The sequence below is a fragment of the Xenopus laevis genome, chromosome 1S (genome assembly GCF_017654675.1).
Source record: "Xenopus laevis strain J_2021 chromosome 1S, Xenopus_laevis_v10.1, whole genome shotgun sequence".
Taxonomy (NCBI): Eukaryota; Metazoa; Chordata; class Amphibia; order Anura; family Pipidae; genus Xenopus; species Xenopus laevis.
This window is the reverse complement of record NC_054372.1, coordinates 172394794-172416544: the sequence shown is the minus strand read 5'-3', so window position 1 is coordinate 172416544 and position 21751 is coordinate 172394794. Positions and strand designations below refer to the sequence as shown.

Sequence of the window (21751 nt, the reverse complement as noted above, 5' to 3'; positions counted from 1 at the left end):
TCGTCACTCCAGTTGCCGTAGCAACGCGAATCTATGTAAAGGCTTGCAGGAGAACACACGATCTCTCCTCACTGCCTGAGAGCCAATGAGTGCAGCGGATGGGTAACTAGGGGATGCGGAGGGAGAGGTGAGATGATGGAGAATATGGCACGAGCAGAGACTAGAGCAAATAGGCCGCGACCTAATGGCAAAGTGGCTGCTGGTGATATTACTCTCTTCCTTTTCAAATGCGGCTTTTTTAAAACCAAACTTTTTCATCACTCAGTGTTTCCATTCAGAGGGGCGCTTCCACTCAAAAAACGTTTATTTATTTTTTTTTGCCAGAAGGAAAATGTAATTCTGAGCAAATGTCAATACAGTGAAACCTCAATTTTACATCCCCTGATTTTATGTTTTCCCTCATTTCACATTGTTGTTCTGTGGTCCCACCTATATATATTATGCATATAATACATTTCCCTTATTTTACATTTTACGCCATTTTGTTTCTGGTCCCCTGAAAAACATAAAATGGGGGTTCTGTTGTATACAGTAATTTAACATTGTCACAGGTATTCCTAGTTGTAATTGGTATTTCCAGGAGTGTCAGTTTATCTTTTCTGCTCATGACTAGTTCATTAAATCTGGCTCAAGTCTGTTCTCCTCCAGGTCTGTTAATCAGCTGACTTCAGTGTCAGAGTGGGGCGCTGGGAAAAAACCTGGTGGATCCATCTCACTCCCCCGCCATGGTCTGGACTGGGTCTGGGAGTCAAAATATGTCCTGGCATTTCAAATACACATAGGCCCAAACAGTATGGATGCACCGAATCCAGGATTCGTTTCAGGATTTGGCCAGGATTCGGCCTTTATCAGCAGGACTCGGCCGAATTCTTCTGCCCGGCCAAGCCCAATCCGAATCCTAATTTGCATATGCAAATTATGGCCAGGGAGGGAAATTGCGTGACTTTTTGTAACAAAGCCAGGAAGTAAAAAAGGTTTTCCCCTTCCCACCCCTAATTTGCATATACTAATTAGGATTCGGTTCGGTATTCGGCCAAAGGAATCGGAGGTTCGGCCGAATCCAAAATAGTGGATTCAGTGCATCCCTACCAAACACCAGCCCAGTGTCGGACTGGCCCACAGGGATACCAGAAAAACTCCCCGTGGGCCCAGGTGTCAGTGGCCCTCATGTTGCTAAACATTTGGCCTATTTCATGCTCATTCCCTATTTCTATAAGAACAAAGAGGCTAAATAGATTGAATAATATTGAATAATAGATTATAGTGTGAAAAGAAAAGAGACTAGGAGAGGTTGAGTGAGGAGAGGAAGAATAATAGTACTAAGAGTGGGCCCCTTGTTTAAAATGAATTGGTGGGCCCCTAGTCAAAGGTTTTTGGGTGGGCCCCTAGTGTCCCAGTCCAACACTGCACCAGCCCACTAAATAGTGACTGTTTGTGGCATCTTACAGCAGCATTTGCCAGAATCCACACATTGTCAGTTTGGTCCTGCCCCCTCCAAGAACATAGCATCTCCCCTGCACTGACCTGCTACCTGCAAATTCACATGGGTGATTGGGGCTAGGTTGGATGACTGAAAAGGGCCCTTCAGTTGCAGTCCAAGTGGGCCCCAGACTAGAGTCCTGCAGCGGATCGAGTACCCGCGGGTTACACGCAAAAACCTGCGGGTAAAAGTTCCGGGTGCGGGTTTGCAGGTCGCGGGTCTTCTCAATAGTGGGTTGCAGGTCCAAGCAGGTAAGAATGCGGGTTGCGAGTGCGGGTTGCAGATTGCAGGTTGCAGGTACATGTCGGGTACGGGTTCCAAAAAATTTACCTACCCCAGACAACCGAGGGACATAGGAGAACCACTGCACCCCATGGTGTGGGAGCTTTGAGATGGCAACCCTGGTGGGCCCTGAACTCCCCAGTCTGATACTGCTACTATGCAGAACAGTGGTACAGTAGAGCAGGCAGGAGACAGGGTCGGACCCAGTCCCTGCTGCAATGTGTCCCCGCTGTCCCACCTCTTCTCCTGCACCAGAAAGCTACATGCCCTGGCGGGGGCAGCTGGAGTTGCTCTATTGCCAGGGGGCCCTAGGGGGTTTAGCGACAGGGACGGGAGACGTGGGCGCCCTAAGTCAGCAGTCTCGGTGGGCCCCCCAGTCCGACTCTGCTCAGGCAGGCGTGTAAAAAGATTGTAGTAGAATTGTTACACCAAGGCAAAGCCTTACACATTTCGTATCTCACAGACACTATGATTAAGTGTCTGTGAGATACAAAACTTGTAAATCTGCTCCTTAGTGTAGCAAATGAACTACAATCTTTTTACACGTCTGTCTGGAAGACTGTTCCCTGAGTGCCTGCTCTACTGCACTACGGTTCTGATCCGCCTGGTTAGCTGAAGTTTTGGGGCAGTGCACCTGGACCTCTTCCAATACTTGGTGAGTTAATACCTTTGCAAAATCATTTAGTGTAACTGCTTCCATGCAGCTTCAGAAGTGCAGAGCAAAACCGCACAGATGTCAATACAGTGTAAGATGTTATTTTTGTGTAATTAATACAGCCTGTACGATGAGAGGAAATATAAGTGCTGGGCATATTGTAAATATGTGGCAACCCCTGCCTTGCCTGCACATGCAATCAGACACTCTCTATGTCTGAGAAACAAACTAGCAGAAACATTGGATTACTTGTTCCCCTAATGTCACAAGTTATTAGTAGATTCATTGGAACCCATGAGGTAAGGGTGCCGCCACCACCAGTCACACACCACATCTTTGCCACCTTACTTTGTTTTGGCCTTTGGGACTAGAGCATTGGTTTCCAAACTGTGGGGTATGGAATAGGTTCACCTAGGTTAGTAAACTTCCATCACAGTACATACCGTGAAAGAATCTTTTACTGTGAAAATGACACATACAGAGATGTGCAATGAACCAAGGAAGATCTTTTATTTGTCACAGCTAGTGATGAGCGAATCTGTCCCGTTTCGCTTCACCAAAAAATTAGCGAAACTCCGAAAACATTCGCGAAACGGTGAAAAAATTGCCTATTGACAATTTTACATGCGCGACTCTTTTGTCCAAATGCATTAAAGTCAATGGGCGTCTGAATCATTTTGACGCGCGGCAATTTTGACACACAAACTGTGGAAATTTGCTGCATATCCATGCCTGGTGAATAAATGTGTCCATCACTCATCACAGCACAATATGAGTGAACTGCAGTACAGCCTCACACACTATCACTGATGGACCTTACTGGCAAATGTTACACTCCTGAGAGACACACAAACACATCCTCTTATCTTGGATCTTACAGTGGTGCAGCATGGGAATACACAGACAGAGTTCATAGAATCATTAGAGGGTGCCATCTGATAAGTACTATTCTCCCTACTCCTCTGTTGTGTCCAGCACTGCAACTACTTCCAGCCAGGGTCAGACTTGGCTTACTGGACACCGGGGAACAACCCAATGGGCCCAGACCTGCTGCCTCCTGAGTTGGGGCAGAGTGCCAGAAGGGGGATGTAGAGGGGGGGTGTGTGGGGGATCCTAGATGTAGACCCCCCAGTCTTTGTGGGCCCTAGACCTCCCAGTCTTTGCTCCCAGCTGTCCTTACTGGCAGTTCCCGTAGGTTCTTTCTCACTAACATAAACCTAAACATTAATATCAAGTACTAAATAATATCAAGTACTGAATAATAGCCTCCAGTGGGGCTACAAGCCAACCTTGATGGCTAATAAAGCTGAATCAGGCTATTGGATTGTGTCCTAACCTATAGCTACCACATATACCAAGAACAGTGTACCCACTTGGGCATGAGCTGAGGAAACACCTGCTTTATTATAGGTCTGTACTGTCGCCAGATGTTCATGAGAAAGAGGGTCTTCCTAAACCCAAAATAGTGAAATCTATTACAGGACCAACCATATGGTTTGCTGCCATCTGCTGGATAACTTAAAGGGGTGGTTCACCTTTAAGTTAACATTTAGTATGTTATAGAATGGGCAATTATAAGCAACTTTAGAACTGGTTATCATTATTTATTTTTTAGAGTTTTTTTTAATTATTTGCCTTTTATCTTTTGACTCTTTCCAGCTTTCAAATGGGGGTCACTGACCCCATCTAAAAAACGAAAGCTCTGCAAGGCTACAAAGGAATAATATTATTGCTACTTTTTATTACTCATCTTTCTATTCAGACTTCTCATATTCCAGTCTCTTATTCAAATCAGTGCATGGTTGCTATGGTTATTTAGACCCTAGCAACCAGATTGCTGAAATTGCAAACTGGAGAGCTGTTGAAATAAAAGCTAATTAACTCAAAAACCACAAATAATAAAAAAATATATGAATCTAATTGCCATCACAACATCATCCGGCAGTGCATTCCACAACCTCACTGTCCTGACTGTGAAGAACCAACTACGTTGCTTCAAATGAAAGTTCTTTTCTTCTAGTCTAAAGGGGTGGCCTCTGGTACGGTGATCCACTTTATGGGTAAAAAGGTCCCCTGCTATTTGTCTATAATGTCCTCTAATGTACTTGTAAAGTGTAATCATGTCCCCTCGCAAGCGCCTTTTTTCCAGAGAAAACAACCCCAACCTTGACAGTCTCCCCTCATAATTTAAGGTTTCCATCCCTCTAACCAGTTTAGTTGCACTTAGTCTCTGCACTCTCTCCAGCTCATTTATATCCCTCTTAAGGACTGGAGTCCAAAACTGCACTGCATACTCCAGATGAGGCCTTACCAGGGACCTATAAAGAGGCATAATTATGTTTTCATTCCTTGAGTTAATGCCCTTTTTTTATGCAAGACAGAACTTTATTTGCTTTAGTAGCCACAGAATGACACTGCCCAGAATTAGACAACGTGTTATCTACAAAAAACCCCTAGATCCTTCTCATTTAAGGAAACTCCCAACACACTGCCATCTAGTGTATAACTTGCATTTATATTATTTTTGAAAAAGTGCATAACCTGCATTTATCAACATTGAACCTCATTTTCCAGTTTGCTGCCCAGTTTTCCAACTTAGACAAATCACTCTGCACTGTGGCAGCATCCTGCATGGAACCTATAGTTCTGCACAATTTAGTATAATCTGCAAAAATAGAAACAGTACTTTCAATGCCCACCTCCAGGTCATTAATAAACAAGTTGAAAAGCAAGGGACCTAGTCCAGAGCCCTGCGGTACTCCACTAACAACACTGGTCCAATTAGAAAATGTTCCATTTACCACCACTCTTTGAGAGATGTCCTTATACTGTCAAAGTTTGCACGTTTTTGCACGAAATTTAGTGATTTAGTTACTCCCTTATAGAATTGCTTCTGCAACAGAATCTCAAAGGAGACCATGTTATGATCACTATTCCCTAAATGCTCACCCACACAAATGCTAGAGTTGAGTTCAGTTTAGAAGATATTACAAGATCCAAAAGAGAGTTATTCCTAGTAGGTTCTTGAACGTGCAGGAATAAAAAGTTGTCATTCAGCATATTTACAAACCTACTATCTTTTTCTGTCTTGGCAACCCCCCGATAATTGAAGTCACCCATAGTAATAACTTGACCTAGTTGTAAAGCCGCTTCTATTTGTAAGACTAGCTGGGCTTCATACTCTTCACTTATATGAGGTGGTTTATAGCACACACCAATGATAATTTTCTTTGTAACCTTTTGCCCAGTCAAAATCTCTACCCAGAAGGATTCCACTCCCTCACCAGTGCCAGCAATAGTTATTTCTTGGCTTTACATACAAACACACTCCTCCACATTTTTTAATCCCTCTCATCCTCCTAAAAATTCAGTCATTTGTTTCATCCCACCAGGTCTCAGCGATACCAATTATATCATAGTTTTTGGAGCATGCAATTAACTTTCCCATTTTACATGACAATAAAATTTTGCATTTGTCTGCATACAGCGGAGGTTACTACTTTTTCTTTTGAAATTTACATTACTTAGTGGAAAATGATATCTTAAGTTAGTATTAGTTTGTTTTCCTTGTAACAGAGGGACCTCCTTAGCTGGTAAATGGTATGCCTCCCTCACTCCTCCTCCATGACCCCTTACTAATCCCACTGCCCCATCTACCCTAGCTTCCCCATAATTCTTTATCTCACCCACCCCGCTTGCCTAGTTTAAACACTCCTCCAACTCTTTCGTTGGGGGATAATATTTTTGTCTTTAGACCTTCTTCGGCCTCCCCATTCTCAATGTGGTGCCCCCACACCCAAGACAACAAGGACAATTCCATGTATATTCACAACGGGAATAGTGGCTTAAGCAATGGTTACCTATCAGAAAGTTGCCAGATTGCAGAAGAAGCAGGAACTGCCACTCCTGACTGTCGGGGGAGTGCACAGGATAAGCATTTGCTATGGAATCTCTGCCATATTGTATTGTAAATGATATGTATCCAAAATGTTCTTTATTCAATTAAATGTTTACCATTTACACAGTAAACCTCAAAATGTTTTGTTGTTATAGATGAAAATGTCTCTGAACATTCCACAGCAAATAGAGCAAAGTTCTTGTCATTCAGTGGAGAGGCATGAGCCTGAAAGCTATGACAGTGATGAAACTCTCATAGATGGTTACATTTCTGGAAATGATGATAAAGAAGATGCATATCCCAATAGGTAATACCCTTCATATCATTGAATTTTCGTTATAAAATATATCTATAGAAAGTAATAATCGGTATCTTTTAATGGGCTGCTACACCCTTCCTCATATACAGTTGTTGTGGAAAATTGACACATCAGCCAATACCTGCCCACTTACATATTACATGCGGCGATCCTGGGTAATCACTTAAAAATGGTTTTTTGGGCAGTTTCGGTTGATTACCCAGGATTGCCACATGTAATATGTTTGATGTGTGTTGATTCCAACTAATATAAAGGGCCTGATATTTTTGGGAGAGATGATCTTCCCCCAGGCAATAAAGTGCCCCATGTGAAAGGACAAGTAAACTAAACACCGTAATCTCTGTCATATTAATTATTTGATCCAGTCTTGGGCCACTGCTTTTTTTTATTTTGTGGTTACCCTATAAAAATAACATGTTGAGCTCAGACTTCCAGAAACAAGGTCACTCTGACTAAAAGTAAACTGATTCTCTCTATCTTTTAAAGGTTATGTTATAAGGACGACGGTTTGCTGACACCAAAAACAGGTATAAAAAGACATTGTTAATACAGGTATGGTATCAATTATCCGGAAACCCGTTATCCAGAAAGCTCCGAATTACAGATCGGTCGTCTCCCGTAGACTCCATTTTATCCAAATAATCCAAATTTTAAAAATTATTTTCTTTTTCTCTGTAATAATAAATCAGTACCTTGTACTTGATCCAAACTAAGATATAATTAATCCTTATTGAAAGCAAAACCAGCCTAATGGGTTTATTTAATGTTTGAAGGATTTTATAGTAGACTTAAGGTATAAAGATCCAAATTACAGAAAGATCCGTTATCCGGAAGACCCCAGGTCCCATACCAGTATATGGATATTTTTATGTAGCAACCCTGCTTGTATCATTTTATACTTCCATTCAAGAGACTTTGATGGGAAGCAAAAATCTAAAGTCGATGGCATGTCCATGGCACAGATTTTATATGGAAATACTCTAATACCTCATGATTATACAGGTTTAGCTTTTGAGTACAGACATGGCAACACAGTTGTATTGATAACCAGGTACATCTTAGCCATGCCCTATCCCCCCCAAGCCATATCCTTTCAGTCCATAGAAACACCCCTGTTCCACCACAGACATGCCCCCAACCATGTTCCCTGCACAGCTTATTTTTGTGAAATTCTGATTCATTTCAGTGGTGGTGGGTAAATAACAATTGGGTGACCGTGCTGTTACTTTGGTTGGAAACAAATCAAGGTGAGTTAATCTGTCGCTGAAAATGGATAATTGCAACTGCTTTAATCATTTGAACACATTTATTTTCTATGGGTATCAGTACTTAAGGCTAGTGCCTGCACCCGAGCAGAGGTAATTTATCCGGGTGCAGGCATATCGAGCAAAAAGTGGATTCTCGGCCTGTGGAGAAAAGCAGGCCGAGATCCACTAGCCTAAAGCTGGCCATAGATGTAAAGATTTTTAAAAGATCCGATCGTCATCGTGAGACCACGATAATCTCGAAACGGTTGTACGAATTGTCCATCAACTAAAAAGACCATTTGCCAGGAAAACAAAGGGGAGCTGCATGCTTGTCCCTGCAAACATAGATAGATTGCACTGGGACCTATAAAGATTTTTTAACCTGGCCGATCAATTTTCGGACAGATGTCGGATGAAAAATCGTAAGATGAACGATAGTTCGAATCCCACTAACCGCATGATAATTTGACGGATTGGTCGGACTTCGCCAAAAATCGGTCGTTTGGCAAGAGAAATCTTTGCGTCTATGGGGAGCTTTAGACAGCTAAGCAGCAGTAAGTATAAATGCTGATCAATGACTTTCTGTCAATTGTGAGTAAATATTAACACAGGAGCTGTTCACACTGTGAAGTGAAAAGGGGGTTTAACCCCTCTTATTAGCCACAAAAAGTGCTTAAAATAAATAGTTTAGTATTGCTTACAGACATTCCCATCTTGGTGCCCTTGCCCTCTCCAGAGCCCTTCGTTATACACCCACACTGGAACCAAATAGAGCGTGGAACAAGGGCAAAGACCTAAAGGGCAATAGATATTCAATCCAGCATGTTGCATGTTTACATAACCTCAGCCCAATTTTGATTCAAGTTACAGACTCCTATGTCAGAATCACTATTTCACAGAATATTTCAGCTACAATAATTAAGGATTTTTGCAAAGATATCACTGACAATAGCATTTAGTGTGCCGTTTTCTATTCCTTTGGCTTTGCTGGGTATAGAATTGGTGGAGAAGGCTCTGAAGATTATTAAAGTACAGGGATGTACCTGTTTTGCTCCATAGGCACAAGAAAATGAGTCTCCAAACAAAATAATTTTTCATATTTTCTTGCAGACAAGATATGTCTCTTAATAATATACATGAAGGCTTGAATTATTGTTGTTATAGAGCTGATTAACCTTTAGGCTGGTGCAGAAGTAAACTGCATTATTTATTTTTAGGCTTTAGTTCTCCATTAAAAATAAATCCACATAGCATGTTTGTCCATGTCCAAAGCTTCATGTGTTCTCTGCACCACCTGTAGTAGATCACATAGCTTCTTTCTTAGAAGCCCTCTAATGGATCAGCTCAAAACAACTCTCCCCCTAGCAATCTACTGTCATGGATATGCTTGGTTTCTCCCCTATAGCACTCTTGTAATGCATCAACGCCGTTTCTCTGATCTATTATAGGGGGTGAGAGCCCCCTATTATAGATCAGCACACCCAGCAACTGAATAACATAATAATAATAATACAAATAACATATATGCAAGGGTAAATTTGGGCAACATAACTTGTATTAGTTAGCAGTTATGCATAGGGCTACTGTACCATTTTCTATGTATATACCTTTAAGCTCTAATGCTATTGGCATTATAGTATAAAGTTGAATCCATTACATACATGTGCTTCTAACCCCGCATTTTAAACACTTGCTGGATGAGTTCAACAGTGCAGGCCAAATACATTATTGTACGTTCTAAATAAAGTTTACATTTCTCTAGGTTTTAATGCAAAAGATGTTGAACATTTATCACTACCCACCTATGACGTGAGTAATTCATATACATTTCTGTAATACTCCATCATTATTAAGACGTTATTAAAGGAACAGTTCATGTAAAAATGAAAACTGGCCAAATAGATAGGCTGTGCAAAATGTTTCTAATATAGTTAGATAGGCAATAATGTAATGTATAAAGGCTGGAGTGATTGGATGTGTTACATAATAGCCAGAACACTACTTCCTGCTTTGCAGCTCTCTAACTCTGAGTTAGTCAGTGACTTTATGGGGGGGCCACAAGGGACATATCTGTTCAGTTGCAATTGATCCTAAGCATTTAGCTGAGATTCAAAAGCAACAGTTATGACCCATGTGGCCCCTCTCAAGTCACTGATTGGTTACTGCCTGGTAACCAATAAGTGAAAACCAAGTGAGCTGCAAAGCAGGAAGTAGTGTTCTGGCTGTTATGTTAGACATTCAGTCACTCCAGCCTTTATATATTACATTTTTTATACTGAACAATTCCTTTAAGATGATATTATTAAGATGTTAATATTTTTTTGTCCAAAGTCACTTCCAGTCCAAATTATAGTCCAAATAAAGCCTGTAAATTAACAACCCATAGACTGCAGGTATTGATTTCCATGTTAAAGGAACAGTTCAGTGTAAAAATAAAAACTAGATAAATAGATAGGTTGTGCAAAATATTTTTTTTTTATATATTTAGCCAAAAATGTAATGTATAAAGCCTGGAGTGACTGGATGTCTAACATAATAGAACCCAACTCTAACTCTGAGTCAGTCAGCGACTTGAAGGGGGGTCACATGGGACATAACTGTTTAGTGAGTTTGTAATTGATCCTCAGCATTCAGCTCAGATTCAAAAGCAACAGTTATGACCCATGTGACCCCCCTCAAGTAACTGATTGGTTACTGCCTGGAGAGCTTAAAAGCAGGAAGTAGTGTTCTGGCTATTATGTTAGACATCCAGTCACTCCAGCCTTTATACATTACATTTTTGGCTAACTAACTATATTGAAAACATTTTTTTATTTTGCATAGCCTATCAATTTACCCAGTTTTTATTTTTATACTGAACAAGTCCTTTAAGTTAAAGAACTAAAGGATAGTTCAGGGTGTCTCTAAGAGAGACAAAGAACTTTGTACATTCTAATATGATCCAGTCTTTGTTAACATGGGTTGTAGACATGAGAAGCACACTAACGTGTGAATGAACTGATTTCAAGATAAAATCCTCACTTTATAGCAACAACTGTTTACTAGTAAATTCTAATCGATTCAGTTGTCTGTCAGATGTATAAAATAACATTATTTCTGTTACTTTGTATTGGATGCAGGAGGCCAGCCCTGACACTATATCCTTGGGGTTGAATTTTCCTTGTAGCAATGTCACAACATATATAAATAAAGAAAAGGAAATGATAGTGACACTGGAGAAGGCATATCTGCGTCATAATACTGATGAAACTGCTAAAGAAGAAGCAGTGAGAGACAAAACAGTCCCACAAACCAGCACCTTAACCCCCAGTTCTTTTGAGGAATTACATATTTCTGATTTGCTCAAATCCCCTGGAGGAAGTGAATTAACCCTACTGACAGAAATGGAGATCGAACATTACCTCTCATGTATCAATACTGCAACAGAGGACAGTAATGCTGCTTCCGAACTTATGGCAGCTATAAACTTGTTAGAAACTGAAGCATGTACAGATCATTGGCCAGAAGGGCCTGAGGTGGACAAGGCAAACCCTGCGGTACTGGGTAAACTGGATGAAGCCTTTATAGAAATCAACAGTCTTTTATGGGATCATAACTGTAAAAGTAGCCAAGAAGTAAGTAAGGAGAGCTATAAAAATTAGGGATGCACCGAATCCAGGATTCGGTTCGGGATTCAGCTTCTGGCTTTTTCAGCAGGATTCAGATTCGGCCGAATCCTTGTGTCTGGCCGAACCGAATCCTAATTTGCATATGTAAATTAGGGGCAGGTAGGGAAATCACGTGATTTTTCATCACAAAATATTTTTTTTCCTTTACTGCATATGCAAATTCACAAAGGATTTGGGGATTCGGCCGAATCCCAAATATTGGATTCGGTGCATACCTAATAAAAATAAACAAATGGCATCCCCTTATTAGATACATAATGGGCATGCTGAGGAATATAGCCAAATAAGTCACAAGTTGCAATTAGGGTTGCCACCTGGTCTAGCCGGTAAAACACCTGGCAAGTTCGGTGCCGGTATTACAAATTTACTGGCAATGTAGTTGCCAGTAAATTTGTAATTCCCTTAACAAAAGCCTTTGGCCCTCCGCTGGAAACATACCTTTTCTCCATCTTCTGAACATTGCGCAATGTGGCTCCGCCCCTTTTGTGGCACAGTCACCCCGTGGCTCGACCCCTTTTGTATCACGACCACCCCTTTACATCATGGTCTGCCCCTTTTATTCCCACCCCCACCACTAACCAGTAAAAATTTTCTGGAAACGTGGCAACCCTAGTTGCAATCTATTATGTTTCATGTATAAACTAGGAAAGCCAATATGTATTGGGCTGGATATAAAGTACAATAAATGGGTGCAAAATGCAGTTTCACACTTTCCCCCATATGTAATATAAGTTTGCCCAGGAGCAGTAACCCATAGCAACCAATAAGATGTTTGCATTTAAATAGGTGACCAGTATATTCTACCTGCTTATTGGTTGCTATTGGTTACTGCCCCAGGGCAAACTTAGTGCCTTTTATTACACAACCCCCTTTGTACCTTGCACTGCACTGTCGTAGGTGTAGAGCATAACACTGGTGGGTTCAATAGAAGATACAGTAAGTACAGGGCTCTGTTCCATAACACTACCACCATACTTTGTAGGCCTAAGTTAAATAAAGGCACTGAGCCTTGCGTTATTAGTCCTATTTGCCTATTCATTTTGGTGATAATTGGATTTCTTGGAAACACAAAATGCTGCTGGCAAAAAAATAGTTGCTTTCATCCTTTATTGCACATAGCTAAACATGACTTTGAAATCAAGCCCTGGGACTCATCAGCAGATGAAAAATTCAACAAATTGTCAAAAATAGTTTTTTTCCTGTAGATTTTGAATATAGTTATTGGTTACAAAAATCAGAAAAAATATTTGGTTGAAATTGTGGATGCAAAAACGTAGGACTAAAGAACAAGAGGTGCTGTACTTTACAACTCTTTTTACTCTATTTGTATGAATATGTGCAAATGGAGCAATGGTGTTGGGTGCAAGAAAACCTAAAGCCCCGCTTTTGCATTTGCCTTATTAAATGAGACCCAAAACACTGTCCTTGTAAATGTGTTTCAAGAAATCTTCAGCATACTGAAATAAGAAACTTTCTAATTACAATCAATTAAATATTCTGCATCGTTTCTGAAATAATCAAGTTTATCTTCACTATCCCTCTCTCAGCAACTGTTTCTCTTCATTCTGTCTTCATGCAGCAGTTAGGATATTTATTGACAGTTAGATCCAATATATCTTATAGGGGGAGTTTCCTTTCCTGAATTAGAACTCACTCAAATAACCGAATCGAGAAAGTTTCTTATTTCAGTATGCTGAAGCCTATATTACATTTTACTTTTCCAGATAATGCCCCTTTAAATCTTGTTAGTGATTATGGCTGGAAACCAATACACAGGTATAGTTGGAAGAAGAGTTCTTGCTGTCAGATGTTGCTTATGGGTCAGGGTTAGAGAAGACAACATAGTGGGGTCTGGGAAGACAGCAAACATCAGGCAGGCATTAGGGTATGCTGTAGAATCAGAACCAATAAGACACATTTTGCTGCATAATATACAGACACAAGATGGCAGTATGCTTCTTGTGAATAACACATGTAGGGGGTTATTTATCAAAGTCCGAATTTATCTCAATATTTTCTGAAAAAAACTCTCACCAAATGTTTTCGGCTTATTTATTAATACGCTTTCCAGGGAAAAATCCGAAAAAATTGTGAAAAATCCGATTTCCACGTTTTTTTTGGACCTTTCATCAGATTTTTAAGATTTTTTCAGATTCTTCACCCGAAAACTCAGATTTCTTATGTTTTTTTGCCCGAAAACGCTGAAAAATTCAGGGTATTGCACTAAAACCACCACACAAAAAAAAAATCATTGAGACTTCTCCCATTGACTTATATGCAGCCTTAACAGGTCTGAGATGCCGGATTTTCTGATTCAGACTTTTCCATCCTCGGGGTTAAAAAAATTCCTAAAAATTCGTGATTTTTTAAAAGTTCGATTTTATATAAAAAAAAATCACTTTTTTTTGTGATTTTTGCATGAGTTTAGTAAAGAACCCCCATAATGTAGGATGCATTTCTCTGCTGGTATATAGCTATATTGTTCTTCTTACAGAAGAAGAGACAAGTAACTTTTCAGACCCTCTGTGGAACTTGGTAACTAACACCAACAGGAAGAAGGTATTGAACAGTTCAACAAGACATTCATCCAATTCCAAAATATAAATATATGTAATGTTTTAATGTAGAATACTCCAAAGAAAGTTTATTTGGTACATAATACAGTGCACTGGAATCAACAAGTATACTGTACATGCATGTGCAATACATTTTTATTCTGTTTTGCAGGTTTCAGAAAACCTAAAATCTGATAACAATGTACAAAAGTATTTAAAAAGCGTTCCAGAGGAAGAAAAAAGTAATGCTGTGGGGCAAGCGCCATGCACAGAAAGTAACATTTTAAATTCAGAGATTAAAGGAGAGAAGTCCTTACGGACCCATATTCCATCAGACTATGCCAGGTTGGCAGGGCAAAAATGTTGCTAAAATATTTTAAATATATGTATAATTTCTATTAAAGGGCATGTAAAGGCAAAAAAATAAAATCCCATTTTTTACTTTCTATAATGAAAAAGTAACCCATCTCCAATATACTTTAATTAAAAAATATGTGTACCGTTTTTATAAGAAACCTGACTGTATGCAGTGAAATTCTCCCTTCATTTACTGCTGTGGATAGTAATTGTCAGACAGTCCCTAACTGCTGAGCAGGGAAACAATCATACTTATGAACAGCAGGGGGAGCCCCCGCCTTACTTCCCAGCCATGCAGAACTCAAGCAGCTTTGTTTATGACGATCCCTAAGCAGCCCAGACCACACTGAGCATGTGCACAGTCTTAGTCTTGCAAATATGTTTAACAATGTTACAAGATGGTGACCCCCTGTAGCCAACTTTGAAAGCATAAATTATTTGTTTGATTAGGCTTGTGGTGCAGTAAGTTCATGTTTATATTTAGTATACAAAATACAGCATTTCTAGCCTTATTCCATTTTAGACTTTACATGCCCTTTAAGCAGTATGAATGCAAAAGCAATTATAAATAGTATTGAAAAATTACCAGGGATTTTCTAATAGCGATGCTTATTAGTGGGAGCAGAGAAATACAAACAGTAACATTCAAAAGGAAGAGAGGGCTCTGTGAGCAAGAACACAGGTACATGGTTTCCAAAGTCTGCGCTGTTGCAACCCAGAGAAATGGGTGAAGTACGTTCGAGTGAACTTCTTTGGCGATTGCATATTTGTTCTTTTAGACATTCTAGGAATAAATTATATAATGATACCTCTTTTAGAAATATCAAATATGGTTCATGTTAAAGAGGTTCTTACCCAATTGTTGGAGCAAAGTAAGAGGGTTTGGACCCAAAAAGTTAAAAATACATCACTTTAATTCCTTAAAGGGGTTGTTCACCTTCCAAACACTTATGTTGAGTTGTTTTCAGATTATTCACCATAAACAAAGACTTTTTCCTATTGTTTTCCATCTTTAATATTTTGCTGTTTTCCCAAAATTTTGAGTTTGGCAGCTCAGTGATCCAGGAGCATCTGAACTGTTGCAATTTGCTACATTTAGTTGATACATTTCTCAGAAGCATCTGTGGAGAATTGGCAACTATTGTATTAATGTATGCCAATGTGTATGGGATCTGTTATCCAGAAAGCTCAGAATTACAGGAAAGCCGTCTCCCATAGACTCCATTTTATCCAAATAATACAAATTTTTAAAAATGATTTCCATTTTCTCTGTAATAATAAAACAGTACCTTGTACTTGATCCAAACTAAGATATAATTAATCCTTAATGTAGGCAAAACCAGCCTATTGGGGTTATTTAATGTTTATATGATTTTCAAGTAGACTTATGGTATGCTGATCCAAATTATGGAAAGATCCACACACAGATGGTATGTGGATACATTTTTCATGGACCCAGAACTCTTGTGGTGGCACTCCTACAACTTTACTCTTGGAGGCCATACTCTTTAGGAAAGTACCCCAGACGAATAGTTTTTAAAATTAGAGACTTGCTGGCCCAGGTCAATCCCTAATTTAGTAGTAATTCTAGGTAATAGATTCAATTTCTGTACTGAGATACAAAATGTTTATGTCTGTAAATAGAGAAACTAGATAATATATATATATATATTTATCATGCAGGAAGATGCCTACACACAGTGAAGAAGACATGCAAACTATGGATGCAAGACCAGAGAAATGGAATGTGCATGACAGCACCAAAACAAATGACAATACTTTGCCAAGAAAAGGTAGAATATGCTACCCTATAAGTACAAGAAAAGGCCAAAGAATGTCTAAGAGCAGAAGTAAGTAACTAAATTTTGGGCTATTGTTTGAAAATGACAAATTATTTGGAAAGTGGGACAATAACAAACAACAATGTTTTGATATATATATATATATATATATATATATATATATATATATATATATAGATAATGCAAGGATCAGCACACTCGTTTGTAGAAAAGCAAAGTGTATTTTATTTCAACACAGCATTGTGTCCAACGTTTCGGTTCCTCCTGGGAACCTTTATCAAGGATGCAGTGCCTTACAGTGCAAAGGTTTAAATACCCACCCCCACATGTGGATTTTGGCGCCCTGGTGACGTCATTAGTCCATATACAGATGTTGTTTACCAAAAAACAAAGTCTTTCCTGTGTATAGAGTGTCCTTTTGTTCCTACACCACTAGGTGTCAGCATAGTGCCTTGTGTCAAATCTTCTGTGCGCATGTGTCCAATTGGTAACATGGTTACACGATTAAAACAGTGTTACAATAAAGCAAAAAAAGGAAAAACAAATTACTTACAGATCAAAGGAAGAATACTTTGTATGCATTTCAGATCAAGAGGAGAATATTTTGTATGCATTTCCTGAGGAGCAAAAAAAAGTTTCAATCAATATTAGGTGTATATTAAGAAAGTTATTTAACATGTATATTGTTCATGCCAGGAAACAATTCAATGCTAACTGTCCATTGAGTCCCTTGGGTGTAACGCAGTCCAGTTCATGTATCCAATACGCCTCACGTTTCAGCAACAAATTGTCAATATCACCGCCTCTGGGCGGTTTCTGTATACAATCTATGGGCATACATTTAAACGTGGTAGGGTCATGTCTGGCCTCTTTCCAATGTTTGGCAACTGGCTGTTGCGCTATGTCCTGTTTATTGGCATCGACCTTTCTGTCCGTATCCAATGCTGCCCTTATAGTGGCCCTGTGCATATTTATCCTCTCTTTCAATTGTCTAGTGGTTTTACCACAGTAAATTAGTCCACAGGGGCACTTAATCACGTATATTACTCTGGTTGAGGTGCAAGTGAGCCTATGTTTGATCTCATATCTCTTTCCAGTTCTAGGGTGTCTAAATTCTTTTCCTAGTATGAGAGTGTTGCACATCACGCATCCCGTGCATTTATATACCCCCGGGCGGTTGGATAAAAAATGTTGGACCTTGGGTTGCGAATATTTACTTACTGGGTCGGCGGGACTCAAGTGTTCTTTTAAGTTGGTGTTCCTCGCGAAACTGAATTTCGGTCTTTTGGGAATCCTAGGGGCTAGCGCTTCATCTTTGGCCACTATATCCCAATGTTTGAGTACAGCTTCTTTGGTGGCCTTACTGTGGGGATTAAATTTACTGACGTAATAAATGTCATTGATATCGTTGTCTTTACTGTTCGTGGTGGCCGTGGTGCTTTGTAACAATTGTTCCCGTGACATAGCTGCTACTACTTTTGTAGTGTCTTTGATCAAATTAGTTGGATAGCCCCTGGCCAGGAATTTTTTCCCCATTATTGTTAAATCCTCCTTACACTGTGCTGGATCGCTGTCGATTCTAATGACTCGCATCATTTGCGATTTGGGAAGTGATTCTAGGAGATGCCTGGGGTGATTACTTTTGTAGTGTAGCAGGGTATTTCTGTCAGTGGTTTTTGTATATATTCTTGTGTGTAAGGCCCCATTTGCTTTGTAGACTTGAACGTCCAGAAAATTTATTTGTTGTACGCTGTAACTCAAGGTTAGCCTGATTGGAGAGTCTAGAGAATTTAGACTATTCACATATCCCTCCAGTGATTCTGATGTACCTGTCCATATGAAGAACAGGTCCTCTATATAGCGCCTGTAAAAACTGCCGAATTTTTGAAAAAGTTTATTGCCATAGATATGCTTATTCTCATAGCTGTGCATGTATGCATTGGCATATACTGGTGCCACTTTAGAGCCCATGGCGGTGCCCGTACGCTGTAGGTAGAATTGGGTCTCAAATTTGAAATAGTTGTTGGTTAATATGAAGCCCAGTAGCTGCTTCATATATTCAATAGGTGGGCCAGTGTATAGGAGGTTGTTTGTTAGTAATTGCTCCATTGCCTGTAAACCTGCCTCATGGGGTATACAGGTATAGAGGCTTTGGACATCCATCGTAACTAGTATTAAGCTGTCCACTGGCATCTTCACACTCCCAATTACTTTTAGGAAATCTGTGGTGTCTTTTAAATAACTACTGGTGGCTACTATACTGGGCTGTAACAACATGTCCAAATATTGTGCCGCTTTTTCATTTAGTGAGCCCGTAGATGAGATTATTGGCCTTCCTGGTGGTCTCTCAGGGTTCTTGTGTATTTTAGGTAATGTGTATATCACGGGCACTACTGGGTGTTTGGGTACAAGGTAACCCGCCAGTTCCTTGTTTAGCCAACCCTGTGTTACCCCCATCTGTATTAGTGTCATTAATTCTCTTTTAAACTTCTCAGTTGGGTCATATGTAAGTTTACAGTAGTTGTTGGTGTCCGATAATTGGGATAAAATTTCCATTTTGTAGTATGAGTAGTCCATTATTACTATGGCCCCACCTTTATCCGCATTCTTGATAATAATATCAGTATTGTCTTTAAGGCTTTTTATGGCCGATTTCTCTTCGGGGGTCAGGTTACTACGCCATGTATGCCTATCTGGTGCATCATGTGTGGTATTGCTATTGAGTAAGCGATGGTATATTTTAATTGAGGCGCTATTGCTGGGGGGGTCATATGTGCTTTTGGGTTTTAGGGCTCGGATGTGTGGGTCTCCTTCTCCTTTTGTGGACCAGTTACTCTCTTCGGTGTTCCCACTAACTGCAGCAATGGCCATGTCTCCCTCACTATACTTCTCTTTAATCTTAAGAAGGCGCGTGAATTTAAAATTGTCAATTATACTTTCAAAAGGGTGATTACTCACTGTGGGGACATAGCTCAGTCCTTTGCGCAGTAATGATGTCTCCGCTGGAGTGAGCTGGTATGCTGAGAGATTGAAAATCATCTCTTCCTGGTCTGTCGCTTCTCCGTGCTGTAGGATCTTGTTTTGGCTGGAGTGCTTCCTGCCGGCCCTGCGGGTGGTTTTCCGGGGTCTTTGGGGGATGAAGCCCGTCCTAAAAAAGGAGTGGAGAGTGTGGCAGTCGAGGCTGAAGATGTGGAAGCCGGGTCTGTTGGTTCCGCTCCTCCGGCAGCGCGGATCTCGCGGTCACTGTCGGAGCCTTCGCTGCTTGAGTGGTATCCCAGCGGTCTTTGCGGTCGGCGCGTCACAGGTCTTCTCTTAAAGGAACCTCCGCCCTGTAGCCAGCGATATACTCTGGTTTCTTTGTAATCTTGGGAAACCCTCAATCGCTTGGAGTTTTTGAAGGCAAGTATATCGGCTTTGTATTTCGATACTTGCTCTTGTAATCTATTTAGCCAGTCAGTTTCTTTGTCAGCATAGATCGTTGGCAGGTTTGCAGATTCAAATGCTTCTAGATCGCTGCGAAGTACTTTCAGCTCCCTTCCCACTTCTTCGGTTACCAGTAAGATTAGATCTAAGGAGCACCGATCTAAAATCTTACACCAGCGTTTGCAGAAGTCTGGGTTGGCTCTGCCTATGGTCGGTATATTGTTTATACGGAATCCCCTTGGGATTTTCTGCTCACGGTAATAGTCAGATAATGAAATACCATGCAGAAGTAGCTCAACCTCCTTCTTCTTTAGCCGCAAAAGCTCATAGTATGCCTCCTTAGCACCGAGGCTCCCAAAAGTATCTGTGAATGTTTCCTTGAACAGTATACTCTGTATTTCCTCAGGAGTGAAGTTTTCCTTTGTGTCTGTCTGTACTGAACCTTGACTGCCGTTATCCATATCCACGATGTGGGCAGAAGTAATTCACATCAGTATGACAATCTTGCGGTGCAGGATACCAATCTGTGGTTATATATGCGTCCTGTGGGTATCAGCACTCGATACTTGTATGAGTTTGAGGTGCAGGATCAAATTAATGATACAGATAATGCAAGGATCAGCACACTCGTTTGTAGAAAAGCAAAGTGTATTTTATTTCAACACAGCATTGTGTCCAACGTTTCGGTTCCTCCTGGGAACCTTTATCAAGGATGCAGTGCCTTACAGTGCAAAGGTTTAAATACCCACCCCCACATGTGGATTTTGGCGCCCTGGTGACGTCATTAGTCCATATACAGATGTTGTTTACCAAAAAACAAAGTCTTTCCTGTGTATAGAGTGTCCTTTTGTTCCTACACCACTAGGTGTCAGCATAGTGCCTTGTGTCAAATCTTCTGTGCGCATGTGTCCAATTGGTAACATGGTTACACGATTAAAACAGTGTTACAATAAAGCAAAAAAAGGAAAAACAAATTACTTACAGATCAAAGGAAGAATACTTTGTATGCATTTCAGATCAAGAGGAGAATATTTTGTATGCATTTCCTGAGGAGCAAAAAAAAGTTTCAATCAATATTAGGTGTATATTAAGAAAGTTATTTAACATGTATATTGTTCATGCCAGGAAACAATTCAATGCTAACTGTCCATTGAGTCCCTTGGGTGTAACGCAGTCCAGTTCATGTATCCAATACGCCTCACGTTTCAGCAACAAATTGTCAATATCACCGCCTCTGGGCGGTTTCTGTATACAATCTATGGGCATACATTTAAACGTGGTAGGGTCATGTCTGGCCTCTTTCCAATGTTTGGCAACTGGCTGTTGCGCTATGTCCTGTTTATTGGCATCGACCTTTCTGTCCGTATCCAATGCTGCCCTTATAGTGGCCCTGTGCATATTTATCCTCTCTTTCAATTGTCTAGTGGTGTAGGAACAAAAGGACACTCTATACACAGGAAAGACTTTGTTTTTTGGTAAACAACATCTGTATATGGACTAATGACGTCACCAGGGCGCCAAAATCCACATGTGGGGGTGGGTATTTAAACCTTTGCACTGTAAGGCACTGCATCCTTGATAAAGGTTCCCAGGAGGAACCGAAACGTTGGACACAATGCTGTGTTGAAATAAAATACACTTTGCTTTTCTACAAACGAGTGTGCTGATCCTTGCATTATCTGTATCATTAATTTGATCCTGCACCTCAAACTCATACAAGTATCGAGTGCTGATACCCACAGGACGCATATATAACCACAGATTGGTATCCTGCACCGCAAGATTGTCATACTGATGTGAATTACTTCTGCCCACATCGTGGATATGGATAACGGCAGTCAAGGTTCAGTACAGACAGACACAAAGGAAAACTTCACTCCTGAGGAAATACAGAGTATACTGTTCAAGGAAACATTCACAGATACTTTTGGGAGCCTCGGTGCTAAGGAGGCATACTATGAGCTTTTGCGGCTAAAGAAGAAGGAGGTTGAGCTACTTCTGCATGGTATTTCATTATCTGACTATTACCGTGAGCAGAAAATCCCAAGGGGATTCCGTATAAACA

The 21751-nt window shown here is 40.3% G+C and overlaps 1 protein-coding gene and 1 long non-coding RNA gene across 2 annotated transcripts in view; both read left to right on the top strand.

Moving 5' to 3' along the window:
- Window positions 1-29: 29 nt before the first annotated feature.
- Window positions 30-9757, top strand: LOC108707263. Its single transcript, XR_001934258.2, has 4 exons — window positions 30-127; window positions 6471-6622; window positions 7121-7161; window positions 9644-9757. It is a non-coding gene; the product is annotated as an uncharacterized LOC108707263 (long non-coding RNA).
- Window positions 9758-10766: 1009 nt separating this feature from the next.
- LOC121399513 (ankyrin repeat domain-containing protein 31-like) overlaps window positions 10767-21751 on the top strand; it is a 29992-nt gene continuing 19007 nt past the window's right edge. The window contains exons 1-3 of the mRNA XM_041580506.1: window positions 10767-11495; window positions 14277-14449; window positions 16145-16311. Of these exons, the coding sequence (XP_041436440.1) occupies window positions 10995-11495; window positions 14277-14449; window positions 16145-16311 (841 nt within the window). The 5' untranslated portion in view covers window positions 10767-10994. The remainder of the gene's footprint in view (window positions 11496-14276; window positions 14450-16144; window positions 16312-21751) is intronic.